General features: G+C 37.2%; 1 protein-coding gene and 1 long non-coding RNA gene across 8 annotated transcripts in view; one reads left to right on the top strand and one right to left on the bottom strand.

Annotated features, from left to right (window-relative positions):
• The window catches only part of BRAF (B-Raf proto-oncogene, serine/threonine kinase), a 179,426-nt gene extending 161,565 nt beyond the window's left edge, over window positions 1–17,861 (top strand). For 4 of the 7 annotated variants that reach the window (XM_035700227.2, XM_049095216.1, XM_049095217.1 and 1 more), the window contains 4 exons: window positions 1,077–1,211; window positions 3,838–3,888; window positions 4,967–5,120; window positions 10,293–17,861. In XM_035700227.2, coding sequence (XP_035556120.1) covers window positions 1,077–1,211; window positions 3,838–3,888; window positions 4,967–5,120; window positions 10,293–10,315 — 363 coding nt within the window. In that variant the 3' untranslated portion in view covers window positions 10,316–17,861. Of the gene's footprint in view, window positions 1–1,076; window positions 1,212–3,837; window positions 3,889–4,966; window positions 5,451–10,292 lie in introns of those variants that run through there. The other 3 variants (XM_025433893.3, XM_035700231.2, XM_035700228.2) reach the window with 3 other exon arrangements.
• On the bottom strand, window positions 1,040–10,298 carry LOC112650994 (uncharacterized). The gene is made up of 3 exons (XR_003130542.3): window positions 10,126–10,298; window positions 1,814–1,919; window positions 1,040–1,172 (listed from the first exon to the last, which is right to left on the bottom strand). It is a non-coding gene; the product is annotated as an uncharacterized LOC112650994 (long non-coding RNA).
• Window positions 17,862–18,727: the final 866 nt, after the last annotated feature.

The raw sequence follows: 18,727 nt of genomic DNA on the forward strand, positions 1-18,727 counted from the left end.
GTAAAATACCAGTATCCGTTAAGTGTCCGCTTGGTACCCAGCAGTTTTACCTCTTGGAACAATGTGTACTATAGTTAAATTTTATGTTGGGTAAAAAAGGTGTGCCTTTTATAAAGTAGGAAAAGGGCAGTTATAGAGGGGAGATGGGAAAGGAGGATATATACCTCCACTTTAGTGGCTCTTGGGCAAATCAGCTTATAGTTAAAAGTTTGCACCAAACAGGAAATAATATAAAGTTAGGGTATCAGACTTGACTGTTTCTAAAGTTTATAAACTCTGCCCTGTATGTAACAGGATTTCTTTTGTGTGTGTGTGTGTGTGTGTGTGTGTGTGTGTGTGTATAACAGGATTTCTTACAGGCTCTCTCCACCTACCCTCTAGTCTGTGCCTGTATGACCTGTTCCCTCTAAGATCAAAATCCCCTCTCTTCACAGAGTCCCAAGACGCCTGATGTCTGTTTCTGTCCGTTCTCAAAACAGGCAAAAATGAGAAAATTAAATCAGAAACAGTGTTCATCTCTGCACCTAGGGAAGACAAGACTTTTTACTTTATTAAAGAGAAAACTTAATTCCCAAGGTGGTTTATCTTCTTTTTCTTCGGAGGAGGCTCTGATTCTCAGACCTACATTACTACATGCCCCATTTCTAACATTTCCTCAACAAACGAATTTGTTGCCAAAACAACTGCTAAAAAGCTTAGCTTTTTTGGTTCTTGCTACATATATATAGAGAGGACTTGTGATGCCCAACAAGTACTCAATAAATACTCAATAAATTACTTTAAGTAGAATAGAGGCACAGTCCAATCTGATTACCCTGGCAGTGGGAAATGGATAAGGACAGACTGGAAGCCTGGAGAGCAATAAGAACTTTACAGTAGTCTAGAGGTCCTGAAGATTTCAGCTTACAGCCCACAATATGATTTAGGGGATGCATTGTGTTTCTTTTTATTGAAGTACAGTGTACATGCAGAAGAGTACACAAAAATGCGCTGCTTGTTGAATTTTCTATGTTTATGTATTTTTCAGTTCATCAACAAGGTTGTATGATTTATTGTTTTTTTTTTCCCTTGCCCAGATAATTTTTATGGTGGGACGAGGATATCTTTCTCCAGATCTCAGTAAGGTACGGAGTAACTGTCCAAAAGCCATGAAGAGATTGATGGCAGAGTGCCTAAAAAAGAAAAGAGATGAGAGGCCACTCTTTCCCCAAGTAAGAAGCTTTATGTTACCTAAGAGGATAGGCTAATACTCAGATGTAGATTTTTAAATAGTTTCTAGAGCATACAGTTTGTATTTTGTGAATTTGGATTCCATGTGATTATGTGCAGGCAGCAGATAAGTAATCACATAAAGATGATTTTATGAATTTGAATGGTGGTACGTCTAGAAATTTGGAATCTCAGTACAAAATATTAAGAAAGACTTTGATTTTGTCTAGCAGTTCTCAGACTTTTTTGGTCTCACAATCCATTTACACACTTAAAAATTATTGAAAACCCCCAAAGAACTTTTGTTTATATAAGTAATAATTGCCATTTTAGAAATTGAAACTAAGTTTTAAAAATATTTATAAGTTTAATTAAACATAATAAAACCATTACATGTTAAATAACACTTTTGTAAAACAACTGTATTTTCCCAGACAACAGAATTAATGAAAAGAATGGCATCGTTTTACCTTTTTTGCAAATCTCTGCAAAAAAAAGACATCTGGATTCTCTGCATTTGTGATGTTGCAATATTTTGCATGATGTAGCCTCTGAAAACTCCACTTACACTTGCAAAATAATGACAGTAAAAAGGCAATAATACCTTGCTGTTATTATGAACATAGTTTTTCTACATATTACACTTTGAGAACTGCTGCTTCAGTTCCTCCTGGTGGTAAAACATTCCCAGCTTCCCTTTAATACTGAGTCTGAAAAAAAAACAAAACAAAAAAACACTGAGTCTGTTGGAGGAGCATTTTCAAATAGGGCAAAAAGTGCCACCTATTGGCACTGTCTGCCTTTCTCTGATTCTTGGAAAATTACCATCGCTTTTTATCTTTTCATGGCATAAGGCTAAAGCCCTTACGTTAACAATCTTTAATAAGCCTCACAAACTGCAACTAAGTACATGAAGAAGCTGAGAAAGTTTCGATATGGAAGATATTGTAATATAAATTCAGTTTTTTGTGATGCTCAGGAAGTTCTGATAGCGCTGTATAAACAAGTCTTGATAAATCAGTACAATTTTCAGAGGGGTAGGACTGACTCTGTAATTACTAGCTACCATAATTACTGAGTTGGTCTTTCTTGAACCTTATTATGCTTTTAAATACCCACTCCTAGCTGAATCTCCTAAGACAAAAGTCACTGTTACAGGAATACATGAATCTGTTATTCCCATCTAACACATTAAAGATTGAATTTGTGTTTTAACAAGTCTCTAAGGGGCTATCTCAGAGTGGGTAGATACATGTTTTACATATTAGAATTCTAAGTTACTATTTCTTCGAGGAAGAGTTGTTTTTTTGTTTTTTTTTTTCAACCCAGAAAACTGCTGGTTGTTTAAAACTATCAAAGTAAAAGGACCAGTGTTGTTGGCCAATATCAGCAGGACTCTGGTATCACATTCTGTTTTCATAGTCCAGGTACTAGAGTTTCCTGTTTAACATGCTTGATGTATATTAATAATGTAAATTATATCCACAGGCCCACTTTTTTATTTTAAGATTTTATTTTTTTAAGTAATCTCTACACCCAGATTTGGGCTCAAACTTACAACCCCAAGATAAGAGTTGCACACCCTATCAACTGAGCCAGCCAGGCAGCCCTTATAGTCCTTCTTTTTAAGTGGTATTAAAGGGGACAAAATGTTTATACTTCTAAATATAAATTCTTTGTGTGGTATCTGAAAATGAAATGGATATCTGAATTTTTCAGATTGCTGAGGATGCTCGTTTTAAGTATTATTTTTAACTTTTCATTACAAGATCTCTTTTCACACTACACAGAAACACAAATTTCAGATGGCTAAAGATTTATATATGTGAAAAACATAACTATAAGAAGTCATTTTTATTGACCTTCAGGTAGGAAAGGCTTTCCTAATAATAATAAGCAAGAAGCGAAAATCCAGAAATGATAAAGGAAAGATCAGCAAGTCTGACCACCTTAAAAGTTTTTAAAATTCTGTGTAATAAAAATACTATTGAAAAGTAAACACAAAAAATAATTATAGCATGTATAACAAAGCATAAATACTGGTATTATGTAAAGGCCTCCTACAAATCAATAAGTAAAAAAGATAACAGAAAATGAGCAAAGCATATGAACTGGTGATTCACACAGAAATACAAACGGTGAATGAGCTTAGGATGTTAAAAGTTCTGAGACAGTCAATAAAATGCAGAGTAACAGTGAAACACGTTTTGATTTTCTCTCTCAGATTGGCAGTATCCAGCATTGGGAACCGTGTTGGGAAGTAAGAAGGGCCGGGCCCTCCTTATAAATTTTTTAACAGTATTGTTGGGATTGTAAATTGGTTTGGTCTCTTCAAAGGACTTGGTACAATTCATAAACTCCAAATATATATACATTTTGCTCTGGTAATTCCACTCTTAAAAACGTATACTACAGAACCTGCTTCCACAAGTGCTCAGATACATACGAGAATGCTTACCATAATAGGAAAAATTAAAGACATAGAGATCAAGGTAGCTCTCTAGATGGCATGGAAGTTAGCGAGGGGAAAGAAAAGCAACACAGAAAAATATGTGTAGTATGATACCACTTGGATGGTGGTGAGGGTGGGGATGGGCTCTGTTTTCATATGTGCATGTTTATGCATAGGAAAGGTCCAGAAGAAAGTATAGACTCTTTAACAGTGGTTACCCCTGGAAGGTAGGACTTATACTTTTTCTGTATTATTTGAATTTTTATTTGTGTGTTATGCTTGTAATTGAAGATGTTTTGTAACATTGCTTCTTTGCCTTATACTAATCATAGAGATTACAGTTTAACTTTTTAAAAAGTTTTGGTAGCTCAGAAACATAATAATAGTAATGGCTGCTAAAGTTTTATTGAGTTCTTACTATATGCCAGGCATTGTGCCAAGCCTACACGTATGTCTCATGATTATGAACATCCATTTTACTGTCTGCCTTCAAGAGTCATAACCCGTTTCTCTGTACCTTAAACTATGTGGAGTTTCTACGTTTTGTGTGTTGGTGTCTATTTGTCGTTTGCCTGTCTTTTCCACTCTTGGATTGTCACCTGTCACTTCTCACTCCTATGCCACTAGCAGTGTGGGTCATCAGGTCCTACTTTTAATTATGTTGTGGAAGACATTCCCCCATTACTAAGTTTCTTAAAGAATGAGTTGCTCTGATGATTGTGTTTGTGAAGTCACCCACTGCTTTACTGATTGATGCTTCATCTTCTTCCCAAAAGGGACTGCGGTCTGGGAGAAATAGGTATATAATCGGTTTAAAACTCAGGGCAGCCCCCGTGGCGCAGCGGTTTAGCGCCGCCTGCAGCCCAGGGCGTGATCCTGGAGACCCAGGATCGAGTCCCACGTCGGGCTCCCTGCATGGTGCCTGCTGCTCCCTCTGCCTGTGTCTCTGCCTCTCTCTCTAGCTGTGTCTCTATGAATAAATAAATAAAAAATATTAAAAAAAAAAAAACTTATTATTATTTACTGTTCCAAGGCTGGCAAATGATCTAAAATGTAAATAAAAGCTAACTATAGGTTATTTTCCCCATTCATTTTACAAGATTAAAATTATAGGAGTTTGGTCGTTCTCTTTTCTTTGTAAGGAAAAATACCAGTTTCTTAAGTATTTTTTCAGGCATTTAGGATAAACCAAAAACAATGTAAGATTTCAGGTGCTTTCTTGTAAAGTATGATGGGGATTTTAAAGATTAATAACACCTAGATTTTCATTCTACCTTTTTTCTTTTTTTCCTTTTCCTTTTTTAGATTCTCGCCTCTATTGAGCTGCTGGCCCGCTCATTGCCAAAAATTCACCGCAGTGCATCAGAACCCTCCTTGAATCGGGCTGGCTTCCAAACAGAGGATTTTAGTCTCTATGCTTGCGCTTCTCCAAAAACACCCATCCAGGCAGGGGGATACGGTGCGTTTCCTGTCCACTGAAACAAATTAGAGTGTGCGAGTATAGGGCATAGGGACCATGGAATAAAAATATGTTTGTTTATATATTTGCTAAATTGAATAAGATCTTTTTTAAAAACGATGAGCCAAAGAATGAATAGGTTTTTAAAGACTAGGTATCATTATTTCCAAATCTAAAATGTAAATTTAGCATTGGATTTTCAGCATCCAAGCATTTTATAAAATGCACAAGACATGGCTGAACATTTGTAGTACCTCTTTCAGAGGCTTTACTTCCTGTTCCACATCTGTTTATGGGCTTATTCTAATTATTAAACTTCATTTAAACTTTTCTCATGCACCTTTTGTTGTTGGCTATCACATGTCCAAGGGAGTCCCAAGAACAGCACCACTCCTGTGCATGGATTTGCAGGTGGACGGTGACAGTAGATTAGCCTGTGTTAGGCAAGGCAATCCAAACAGATCTAATTAAAAACTTATGAGAGTTGAATAAGTTATTTTTATTCTTAATATTATTTTCTATAACTTTTTATTATAATTTGGAAAATATGGATGTCCTTTATTCCTCAAAGCAGTAGACTGAATTTCTTTTTACAAATTACAAGTGCAGGTAACCAAAGATATTGCTTAGGAATGACATATTTGACATGAGTAATATGGTTGAACTTTGGATTTTTAGTGACGAATGTTAAAAATTGGAGTTCTTTTTAAATAATATTTTCCCATACATTAAGGATGTCTTATACACATAGAAGTTGAATTTCTTTACAGATGCATTGTTTCCTCCTCCCCCAGAAAAGCTTCATAGAATTCTGTGAGAAGTTTGGGGTTTGTTTGTTTAGATACCTTTAGTTACCAAACAACCAAGTAGTGGACTTCTTAAAAATTATTATTACTTTAGATTGTACATACCTCTCATGATACCTGTTTTAACAATCACCTTATCCATGTGTCATAAAATTCTTGTGCTCCTTATATTCTTTGCCCAGCAGGGTTCTTATGAATGAATGCTATTCTTTTTTTTTTTTTTCTGTAGCCTATGTAGCCTACTGTGTGAAGTATTTATTAGTGCTAATATTTACCTTTTCTTGTGTAGAAAATGACTGTACTGTGGCAGTCAGTATACTCTTACTATGAGCCAGAATCTTACTGGGAATCAAAAGTGAAAGGAGCAGTATCACTGTCATCTTACCAAAGAAATTATCATGTCTACTTCAGAGTCAGCACCAAAAGCCAGCCACTTAAATACATTTTCATTTATTTAATTTAGAACTGTGGTGATTTTTAAATATAACTGGTGGTTCGGGGCTATACAGGCACATAGACAACATCTGTGTTTAATATCATCCTTTGAAGCCAATAAGAAAATTGGGAAGACTTTAGTGATAATTTAGTTTTTAAATATCACAAATAAGTTTTTAAAATACTTTATTAATTTGAATGGATGAGATTTCATACAGGAAAACTAGTCAGTGAGAAGAAGCATGGCATACCTTTTGCCTCTCATTTGGGTAGTTTGAAATAAGTAATGCCATTCATGTTGCTCAAAATTGATTCATGCCTTTCAATTAGGCAAGAATAGTGGAAAAGAACCTCTCTCGTGTTTTCAAAAATAAGAAAGAGAAAGGCATGAAAGAATGGAACCTGTTGGAAAAAAGATTCTAAATTAGTGCAGGATTTCTAAATCCTCTAGTGATATTAAAGATATGATAGTAATTACTAAATAGAGTTTTGTCCATTACGAATTGAATAGCAAGCATGTAGCTAACAAAGTTTTTACATTGGTCACTGGAATGCACAAAGGTTTGGACATTCTAAGGCACAAGAGTCAAAGGATCTTTTTACTGATCGAACTCTTTCTATAGTTCCTCAGTATACTTCACTCGTATTGTCCTTTCTTTGCTCACTCCTTTTTTCTGCCCCTACAATTCCCCACACGGACCACTGCCAACCCCCCACTCTCTGCATTTGACTCTTTTCAGTCTCCTTTGCAGAAGGCATTGCTGGGCTCTTAGAATCTTAGAACAGCTCAGAAATTCCTTTATGCCACCTAGCAGTTTTCTTTCCAAACTGAGCTCACTAGGAGTGTTGGTGGAAGGACATGAGCAGTCTGGTAGGGCAAGATGTTCATTAAGTAACATGGATGCAGAGAAGTAGGGAGCATATTCTAGACATACGGTAGTCTCCGTTTCTGTTGTTTGTTTTATACTGCATTTTAGATATATTCTCCAAATAAAAATATCATTTTCCTAACCATATGTAGAGTTAACCTTTCTGACTACGTAATTGAAACAGAAAGACGTTCATTCTCTTATGACTGATTGCTTTTATTCCTAAAACCTCAGCCCACAGATTTTTTTTTATTAAAGTTGATTTCCTTTTTCAGCAGGCACCCTTTTTTGTAAAATTTGTTTTATAGTTTAGAAGTTTTACTGGTCAGTGACGGGAACTAAGATTTTTCTTCTTGATTTTAAGTAGTTTAGGGATCACAGCACATAAATGCTTTAGGTTATTTTCAGGTATTAAATGTTGTATTAGCCATTTACATTCTAAGCATTAGTTAAAATCATTCTCTTTAAATAGTGACTAACACACCAGCTTAAATGGCCTCTCTCAAGTGAGTCCCTCAATTTAAGGAAATGAGCTGCTTTTTTTTTTTTAATATTATGAAATGGGTACTTCAGACTAAAACACTGTCAGTTACAGTCCTATTAGATTGAGAATTATTAAGCATTTCTAGAGTACTTTTTATTTTACTCCATATTTCATCGCTCCTGTGGTAATTTCTCTTAAAATTTAAGAAGTCCAGTGTGTCTGAGCCAGAATGTTTGTCATATTTTTGAAACTTCGTAAAAGGTCACCACAAAGAAAGAATGAGAATTACTCTGGTTTCAAATGAATGCCCCCCTACATCTAAAACAGTGATCGATTTCTGTGCAAATTGATTTTTCACAGCATATTTTATCTTGAAGAAGTATATAGCAAATTACATGTATAATAGCCACTGAAATACATTCAATTCAGGAATAAAAGGTAATTATGTAATATCTTAAAACTAGTTAGTAAAATCCTTAGATTTCAAATAAACGAATCTTAATATTTGAGTTATTCTAAATCACAGGGCCTTCCCAAATGTTCTCTACCTTAATCTTAAATAAAGTCAAATGGAAAACAGAACTTAGGTTATTCTCAACCAGAAAGGTTAAAAAAAATTTTTTTTTTCATTTTGGCCTCTGATTTTTCAGGCAATAATTAACATACCAAAATTTTCAAAAAGTCATGTAGTATCCTGGATATTTCACTTCAAGTAATTCTTACCTCAAATAAAATAGGATAGGAAGTGGAATGATAGAGATTTCTGGATATGCAAGAAGGAGTATGCCTTTTTCCCCAAAAGCAGATCCATTGCCTGTTATGCCCATCTTTCCTTAAATTTCTCCGTGATTTCAGGACATATATAGAAAGAGTTTTATTTTATTGATCCATAAACTCTTGAGTTCTTTTTGTCTTTTTTTATTCCTGGATCTAAAGTCTGCTTATGAAATAATAACTGCATTCCGTTAGAAGCAGTAGACAATGGTAAGATGGTCTTCAGTGTTTGCTTTATTAGTATCTGATTTGGAGTTTGTTGGTACGAGTTTGTACTTTGGGAGACTGTTTTGTGATTTTTTTTTTTTAAAGGCTAACCTTTTAAGTTTGTAGAGTAGAACACTGTTCAAAGTGGGATGTCTAATTATCATAATTGGAAGCACATGATGATTTTTTAAAGTTATTTTTTAATGTGGTATATAAGATCTGACATAGAATTTTATCACTTTTGATATTCTCACTTAATAGATTAAAGTCTAGCCATATTTTAAAAACTGGAAGATTTTTTTTTAAAAATAAAGATTTGCAAGTAAATCCTATTTTCACATTGACTTCCTTTAATGAGATTCAGATTCTGCAGGATACAGAGACTACTAATTAGAATGTTGAAAATTACCTTAAAGAAATATATGAAAATACTAGAAAAAATAGCAACCTTCAAGCCACAGTGTACTTAAACCATAAGCAAAGGTAGTGTGAATGTTTATAGATTTCTAGTCTCTGTTCACAAAATAGTCTTCTGTGGTTATATTCTTCATACTTGGCTCTCTGTGGTCTTAGTGACTTGGCTTTTTTTTTTTTTTTTTTTTTTTTAATCAATGCCATACTCCCTCCCTAGTCTTAACTTTAAATATGAGGTAATGATTCTTTTATCCTTCCTTGATCTTTTGACTCACAATACTGTGGTTACTTGCTTGGTGAAAGGAATCCTTAAATAGAAAAGAGATAGTATCACCATCTGCAATCCAATTAGTATTAATACTCAGAGTGGGAAAATAAATTATTATTGAAAATTATTTCAGGGTATATTCATTGTTAAGACCACCCCCACCCCCAGACTTGCATCGTAACAGTGCCATTTTCTAGCTGTGAGATATCAGGCAAATTACTCCACCATTCTAAACCCACGCTTGCTCCTTTGTAAGTTTAGAGAAGTAATAGCACTTGCCTTATAGTGATTATGAGGCTTAGATGCAAATATATATAAAGCATTCAGTGAGGCACCTGGCGTATAACAGGTACTCAGATGGTTGCTAATATTATCAGCCTGTGATCTGGGGGTTCAGTCAGCCAGTCATTAGCAATCTGTTGTTGTTGGGGGAGGACATACCAGTGTCCTGTAGTAGCCAGTTGGCAGTCAGAGAGTGGACAGGTCACTCCTAGATGAAATCCTGTGTTGGTGTCAGTGACTGCTTGGACTTGCATCATTATAATAATGGAAATGAGTTGATAATTGGGGGAAAGTCTTCAACAAATCAACCTTACTATTTTACAATCCATATCTGAGAAATTTTGTTCATTGGAATGGTTTTTCAGCTTGATTAGAACCATAGCATGTCAAATCCAAATGGGAAATTACCTGTAGACTCAATATTTAATTGGCAAAACTGAAGCATAGTCTATATACTATAAATTACCTTCTTTTATGGATTTCGGCCATTTTTGCTTTTAAATCAGTGATGATGTTGCTAGCTTTGTAATAGTTAGCGAGTCCCCTTTCAGTGAGGTTTCAGTGAGGCTTTTCTAGATCTCTTGGTTATTTGAGATAACTTTTTTAAAATTAGCTCTTGTCCTCCCTCTACAGGAGAATTTGCAGCCTTCAAGTAGCCACACCATCATGGCAACAACTACTCTTATTTCTTAAGTCTTGTGTTCGTACAATTTGTTAACATCAAAACACAGTTCTGTTCCTCAAATCTTTTTTTAAAGATACAGAATTTTCAATGCATAAGCTGGTGTGGAACAGAATGGAATTTCCCATCCAACAAAAGAGGGAAGAATGTTTTAGGAACCAGAATTCTCTGCTGCCAGTGTTTCTTCTTCAACACAAATACCACGTGCATACAAGTCTGCCCACTCCCAGGAAGGAAGAGGAGAGCCTGAGTTCTGACCTTTTGATGGTCAGGCATGATGGAAAGAAACTGCTGCTACAGCTTGGGAGATTGGCTGTGGAGAGCCTGCCCGTCAGCTCTGCCCTTCTAACCGCCAGATGAGTGTGTGGCTGGTCACCTGACAGGGCAGCTGCAATCGCCAAGCATCGTTCTCTTTCCTGTCCTGGGATTTTGTCGTGGAGCTCTTTCCCCCTAGTCACCACCGGTTCATTTCTGAGGGATGGAACAAAAATGCAGCATGGCCTTTCTGTGTGGTGCATGTCCGGTCTTTGACAAATTTTTATCAAGTGAAGCTCTTGTATTTAAATGGAGAATGAGAGGCGAGGGGGGGGGATCACGTTTTGGTGTAGGGGCAAAGGGAATGCTGCATCTTTTTCCTGACCCACTGGGTTTCTGGCCTTTGTTTCCTTGCTCACTGAGGGTGTCTGCCTATAACCACGCAGGCTGGAAAGTGCTGGCACACATTGCCTTCTCTTCTCACTGGGTCCAGCAATGAAGACAAGTGTTGGGGATTTTTTTTTTGCCCTCCACAATGTAGCAAGTTCTCAGGAAAATACAGTTAATATCTTCCTCCTAAGCTCTTCCAGTCATCAAGTACTTATGTGGCTACTTTGTCCAGGGCACAAAATGCCATGGCGGTATCCAATTAAAAGCCTACAAAACTGCTTGATAACAGTTTTGAATGTGTGAGACATTTATGTAATTTAAATGTAAGGTACAAGTTTTAATTTCTGAGTTTCTCTATTATATTTTTATTAAAAAGAAAATAATTTTCAGATTTAATTGAATTGGAATAAAATAATACTTCCCACCAGAATTATATATCCTGGAAAATTGTATTTTTGTTATATAAACAACTTTTAAAGAAAGATCATTATCCTTTTCTCTACCTAAATATGGGGAGTCTTAGCATAATGACAGATATTTATAATTTTTAAATTAATGGTACTTGCTGGATCCACACTAACATCTTTGCTAATATCTCATGTTTTCCTCCAACTTACTCCTACACTACATCCTACATCCTCTTTCCAGTCTTTTATCTAGAATATGCAACCTAAAATAAAAATGGTGGTGTCTCCATTCATTCTCCTTCTTCCTTTTTCCCCCAAGCCTGGTCTTCAAAAGGTTGAGTAATGTGGCAGCTGAGTTCCCCGGGTAGAGAATAGTGCAATTTTATTTTTATTTTTATTTTTTAGAATAGCGCAATTTTAGTGTATTGGGTCTGAGGAAGGGTGTTTAGAACCTAACATCAGTTGTTTTTATAGAAAGAGCTGCTGTGCAGGTATTAAAAACGTCATTCTTTTTCTTTGCATAAGTGGAAATTAGAACCCAGTTATAGCTTCATTGGCCTTTACTAAAGGGTGGCATAAATTGCAGTAGTCACAAAGAAAGTGACTCTGGATGTATTAATGGCAAATTAATGACAAATACCTCCCTCATCATGAGTCTATAGAATCTCTTGCCAGGATTTAGGAATGTAAATCAAATCAAATGTACTTACCCCAACCAAGCAATGTAGCCAAGGACCTTAAAGATACTAGACAGAACCTATAAAATAAATCAGGGAATTAGAAGTTGTTTTTTAAAAATCTCAAATTGTAACTGACCCCACTATCTTTTAGCCATTAAGCTCACTGCTGTTTGATGCTTTTTGCTAAAATAACTGTATCCAGAGGAAAGCCTACTGAAAATTCTACAGGCTTGTGAAAGATTATCCTAGTAAAATGGAAAACATCCTAAAGTTGTTAGAGTTTGAAAAGCAGTGTGTTCTTAAGTCCTACATGAGCAGAGACAATTCAGAAATTGCAAAGATTCATGCTGATTGGAAGAGCATCTTGTGTGCATAATGCTGCTTCTCTTTTAAAAGCATCTTTTTACATATGTCCCCATACATGCTTTTAAACTGGTGGTTTTGTTCCCTTTACCAAGATTGGAGAGAGCTCGGTTTGAAAAGCAGCGTGTCCTGGGGAGCAGCTGGCCGCTTGGCTGCAGGACACCTCCACCCCCACCCAAGGGGCAGAGGCCAGCACAGGCAGGGGTAGAGGATGACGGAGGGGAGCATAGCATTGGAAAGGTGACACGTTGTTTTCTTCCATCCTCTTTAGAAGAGATTGCTCTCCCTTGAAAGCAGGGAACAGACTTGGTCTCAAATGAAGCTGTGTCCAGCCAGAAGCCAGGCTCAGGGTATTCTTGGGAGATTTTTATAGAGCCCTTAAAAAATAAAAATAAAATTTTAGTATTTCTTATCCCCTTTTTTCCATCAAGTAGTTTTTTCTCTAGTTTACAAATGACATGATAAAGGGGTTTCCTCTTATTTTTTTGATGTTTAGACTACAGATAGACTTGTTGAGCTCCTAAGAAGATACAAGGAAGAACTCCTTGTTTGTGCAAAGCACTTTATGAGTCATTTGTATAGATAGAGTGTGGCTGGATCACTGACTGTCCTGAAAGATTGTAGTTGCCTGTCTTTTCCGTAAAGTGGCTGCAGTGCCTTCTATGGTGTATTTTATTTTGGGTAAGAAGAGGTGAAGCCTTCTGAAGAATTTGAGAGCAAACACAGAAGATTGTTTCAGAATATGTAGTATTCCTGATGGACTTTTTTTTTTTTTTTTTTATAAATTTTTATTTATTTATGATAGTCACAGAGAGAGAGAGAGAGAGAGGCAGAGACACAGGCAGAGGGAGAAGCAGGCTCCATGCACCAGGAGCCCGACGTGGGATTCGATCCCGGGTCTCCAGGATCGCGCCCTGGGCCAAAGGCAGGCGCCAAACCGCTGCGCCACCCAGGGATCCCCCTGATGGACTTTTTTGTCATCAAACTAGAGTCTAGGGTCTAGACTTTTGCCGCTGAAATAACATTGACCAAAAAGTAGTTTATAAAAGGGATTTGTGAATAGAAAATCTGGTGTGATCATCTGTACTTCACTGCACCTTTAAAGAAGATTCTATCTGTCAAATTCTGGTTCCTGAACATCCAGTCCCTGGTTGCACTTACGATCTTGTAGGATATGCTGGGGCATCCTAGGAGATAAAATGCCGTATGATACATAAATATTATATTTTTGTTGCTGTTAGAAGAGAAAGAGCATGACATAGTTATAAAGAGGTGATGGAGACTTGAGCAGTGTCCACTGGAAACTGTAAATATTTCCTCAATTCTCCTTTGGTGCAGTTCCAGCTCTCTGAGCACACAAGGCTCTCCTCCAGTCAGCTGGGAGTGCTGCACAGGACCCCCCAGGCACCTCTCCCCAGCCTAGGGTCCACCCCATCTGGCGTCAGCTTGAAGCACACTGCAGGGTTCGGGTGACCTCTTCAAAAAACTACCTCCTCAGGATGAGGTAATGAATAGTTATTTATTTTAAAATATGAAAAGTCAGGAGCTCTAGAACATGAAGATGATTTAAGATTTTAACTTTGGCGTGTCCTTGTTATTTGAGCACTCTCATTCGGTCCTAAAGGGCATTGTGCGTTTCGGCAGTAATAACTGAAAAATGGAGCTCTGAGTTTCTGAATGTTGTTGCAAGTGGTGCCAGCATCTGTTTCGGGGTATGTTTCAGAATCTTCACCTTAAGTCAGTTGCATGAAATTAAGTAGTTACAGTAACAGTTCACTAACAGTGGTACAATTTTAATTTTCAGTAGGCTTGGCAAGATAATACATCTTCATGATGAGTTAGCCACAACTTCATCACATGTACAGATACTTCTATTGAGAGACTGCCCAGCTAAAAAGATAGATGATTCCCCATGATTCTCTTCTTTGTCTAAGGTTGGCAGTTTTAGCACTAGAAAATCAGTACCTTGGGACTAGCAGATTTCAACCAATAGGCTATTAAAAAAAAAAAAAAAAGTAACCATACATGGAAAGTTTACTGAGTATAAACAGCAAATAGCTTACAGGTCATACGTTGACATGGTGTAGGTGAGGCTCTAGAAAAATACCTTGACAATTTGCCAAATGATCTTTACTGTGCCTTCACGATGCAATAAAAAATTTTTTAAAAAAAGCTAAAATTTTAGCAGAAATCAGTGATTTGTGAAGAGAGCAGCCACTCTAGTCCAACTCAGCTGTGTTAATATTTTTTAGAGCGCAATTTAGACTGCAGAGACATGCACTAAAGGGTTTATAGCCAAAATCATTTAAAAAATGAGAAAACACAGGTAAATTTTCAGTGAACAAAATTATTTTTTTAAAGCACATAATCCCTAGTAGAGTCAGATATATTTATCACATAGAGCAACTAGGTTGAAAATTATAGTTCAGTGACATTTCTAGAGAAACTTTTTCTACTCCATAGGTTCTTCAAAGCATGGAACTTTTATATAACAGAAATGTTGGACAGACATTTTAAGGAATTGGTGTAGTTTGGGCGTCAGAAGTGCTATATGCTGGGCAGCAAACACTTCTCAAGCGTAAGAAGGAGGAAGCTAACATAGAGGACAGGAATTGAATTTATCAGTTTCCAGAGTACTGCTGCCAACCCAAACAGTGATTTTTCAGATTTTAAAATGTAAACTTGCCTCCCAGGACATGTTTGCAAATTATGTGGAACTGTCCTGCTGGTGTTCAGGGTGCTGTAGGAACCAGGTGGGTGGGGGGACCCCTTTTCAGGGGGGCATTGGAATAGTTAATGACATGGCTGGTGGGCGTGAATTAGACACACATCATGGTGTGCTTTTTGTACCTTGCATTTCTTGCCACCCCCAGGTAAAGGTAGTGCACTGTCCAGCAAGTTCCCGGATGTTTTACTAAGTTGTATTACTGATGGCCATAGGTTGTTGAGCACCCAAGGAGTGCAGTAGCATCTCTGCCTGATTTGTATATTGGCCAGGGGAGAATGAAGTGGCCAGTATTGCTAGGTCTGGTAAAATTGAAAATACTGGTAAGGTTTTTGTTTCATCAGCACACTAGAGAGTAAGCTTTGTTTTGTCTTAGTTCTCCTAGGCTCATATCTTTTCAGATAACTTATTTTCACTTCTCTTCAAGCAAAGACATTGAAACTGAAATTTAGTCCTAAATTTTGCCAGTGGCAGAAAGGGTAATTAACAGTTTCTATCGGGATTTTTAAGGTAGACGAGGACAGAAACATGAAGTCTTAAAATATTTAAGATAACACTGCCTCAACGTGCACAGGGATGGTTCATCCTCACCTCAAAGTGATTAAGTAGATCTTTTATTTCAACATCCACAACTCTCAAGCTGTTAATATTTTAATCCTTTTTTATTTAAATTTTTTTTACCCTTTGACTCCCTTTACCCAACTGTTTAGTTTTAGTAATTACTAAATTAGTTTTATTAAAATGTTTAATTTTATTAAAATGTATAATTTTATTTAACAAAATTCTGTTTTGACTAATTACAGTGATGTAACCAGTTATGCATGAGGACACAGCCAATGTATCTGGGGTGTGTGTGTGTGTGTGTGTGTGTGTGTGTGTGTGTGATGAGTTTGTTTTCTAAGAATTTTGTAGATTGAAGTACTCTTGGCAAACAACTGAAATGTTTATTTGTGTTAGTATCAAAAACAAGATTTGTGCAAACCATCTGCCTCTCCGGCAGGCTGAGCGTCTTGTCCAGCACTCCCGAGCAGCTGGCTCTCGTCACAGGCTGTAGGGAATTGGGCAGGAAGTTGGCTGAAGAGATGCAGCAGGGGAAGGGCTTCATTTACAGGGGTGCGTTGTGGATGGGGGTTCTAAGTTGCTTATTAGTACCAGCTTTGTGTTGAAAATTATTCTGTGTTGCATTTGTGTGTTAAGCCTTTTTTAACCCACATGTATCTTGGTGGAATAAACTTCAGATTAGCATAAACAGCAAAGCTTACAGAGTAGGCACAAATGTAGAGAAAGTGGACCAAAATGGGCTGGGGTGGGGGGTGTGGGAGTAAGTCTGGGGCTAGGGAAGAACTGATGTGATGGTGGGAAATAAACTATAATTACCTGAAATAAATGTAAGAGTGCAATAAGTGTGCTTTTTATTCTAAGCTGTGAACAGTTTAAAAAACGAACATTCCTTCCTAATACATTTGTGTATGTTCCATAGCTGATTAAAACCAGCTATGTAAACATAGAATCCCTTTTTATTCTTGTTAATTACCAACATGAGTGGCTAAACTTTATGTCTTATTTATCTTCATGTTACATTAGTTTACATACGGGAGTGTGCGTGCGTGCATGTCTGTCCACGTGTGTGTGTGTGTGCGCGCGTGCGCTGTACCCTTTCCCTCCTTCATCTGGAAATGAATTCAATGGGTCCTCTTGTTCTTCCTTTGGCCGTGCCACAGATTATGGTCTTGACTTGGCCTTCATGATCCTGCCTGATTTCAAGGACTCTTATCACAGTGATACGTTTTTGTGGTGATCTCCTCTGTTGGTTGTACACTCGGACCCTTCCTCACTCAGCGGTTGCCGCCTTAGGAGCCCACAGCTGATCAGGGGCTCAACTCTGACCATTCCTCAATATAGGTCCCTTTGAATTCTAGTTCAGTACTTAGGATTGCTCTTTGGTTTAAACCAAGAAAAAAGGAAAACACCCTCCCCCCATTTTCATTTACTTCTTGGTTTGAGGACAATTCTTCTGTAAGGGAGAGGAAAGGGAAATCCTTCATGTTTTAACCACAGTGAATTAATGTCTCCTGGTTTCCCACTCCAAACCTAATGGCAATTCACATATATACATTCCTCTCTCTCTCTCGCTGCCAAAGGTTTGGGTTTAGTTCACTTCAGTTCCACTCGAGCATTGAAAAGATTCTCATGGAGTCTGGGGTGTGCCCAGTGAAAAAAAAATGGGGACTTTTAAATTGTCCACAGACCTCTTTATACCTGCTTTGCAAAAATTACAATGGAGTAACTATTTTTAAAGCTTATTTTTCAATTCATAAAAAAAAGACATTTATTTTCAGTCAAATGGATGATGTCTCCCTGTTGTCCCTTTCTTAACCCTCAATGTTTGCTTGAATCTTTTTTTTTTTTCCCCTTAATTCCTCCCCCTACCCACTTCTTGATACTTTGGTTCTTTCCTGCTCAGGTCCCTTCATTTGTACTTTGGAGTTTTTCTCATGTAAATTTGTACAATGGAAAATATTGTTCAGTTTGGATAGAAAGCATGGAGAATTAAAAAAAGATAGCTGAAATTCAGATTGAAGAGATTTATTTCTGTGTAAAGTTATTTAAAAACTCTGTATTATATAAAAGGCAAAAAGTTCTATGTACTTGATGTGAATATGCGAATACTGCTATAATAAAGATTGACTGCATGGAGAAGGCTTTATTAAGATTCTTCTTCTAGCACCATCACATTCAACAGTGTCAGTAGTCAGGATCCTGACAGTTCTTCCAGGCAACGTGGAGACGAGAAATCTGTTTCATATATGTCACTTACTGCTTTTTGGGTAGAAGTTACTTGTATGGAAAAAAAAAATTTTTTTTTTTAAATATTCTTTGAAGTTGTCGAGATGAGAGCCTGCTATGTTGTATGCACTCCTGTGGTGGGGACAGCCTTCTTTCCAGTGTTGGTGACGCCCTTCAAATTCTCTCTCCTGCTGTGACCTGACTGCACCCCTGCAGGGGGCTCAGCTCAAGTGTTTGCCCTAATTGAGTCACTGAAGGAGTCTTGTCTGAAGTTACCCTTAAAATTGTATCTTTCCACGCTTTTTTGACACAATTTCTAATACATTTGCTGTAGGAACACAGAATGTTCACAGACGTAAATATTTGAAACTGTGCACTTGTATTTTACACTTTTTTAAAAATGCTAGTTATCCCAATGAGTTGTGTCTGTGTGATTTCTGAAGTTTGAAAGAGCCCTAGAATAACTTCAAGCTATGTCAGATAACCGGGCAGTTTCTAGAAGAGGAGTAAACCCCTATTTTATTTATTTTCATTCATGAGAGACAGGCAGACACAGGCAGAGGGAGAAGCAGGCTCCCTCCAGGGAGCCTGATGTGGGACTCGATCCCGGGACTCCGGGATCATACCCTGAACCAAAGGCAGATGCTCAACCACTGAGCCACCCAGGCGCCCCAGGAGTAAATCATTTTAAAACTTCATCTGGAAACCATACGTCCAAGAACAGGAAGGACAGAAAAGTCTTCAGGACAGCACATTATTTATTCTGAAATTTTGTCAGG

Source organism: Canis lupus, chromosome 16 (assembly GCF_003254725.2).
Source record: "Canis lupus dingo isolate Sandy chromosome 16, ASM325472v2, whole genome shotgun sequence".
Taxonomy (NCBI): domain Eukaryota; kingdom Metazoa; phylum Chordata; class Mammalia; order Carnivora; family Canidae; genus Canis; species Canis lupus.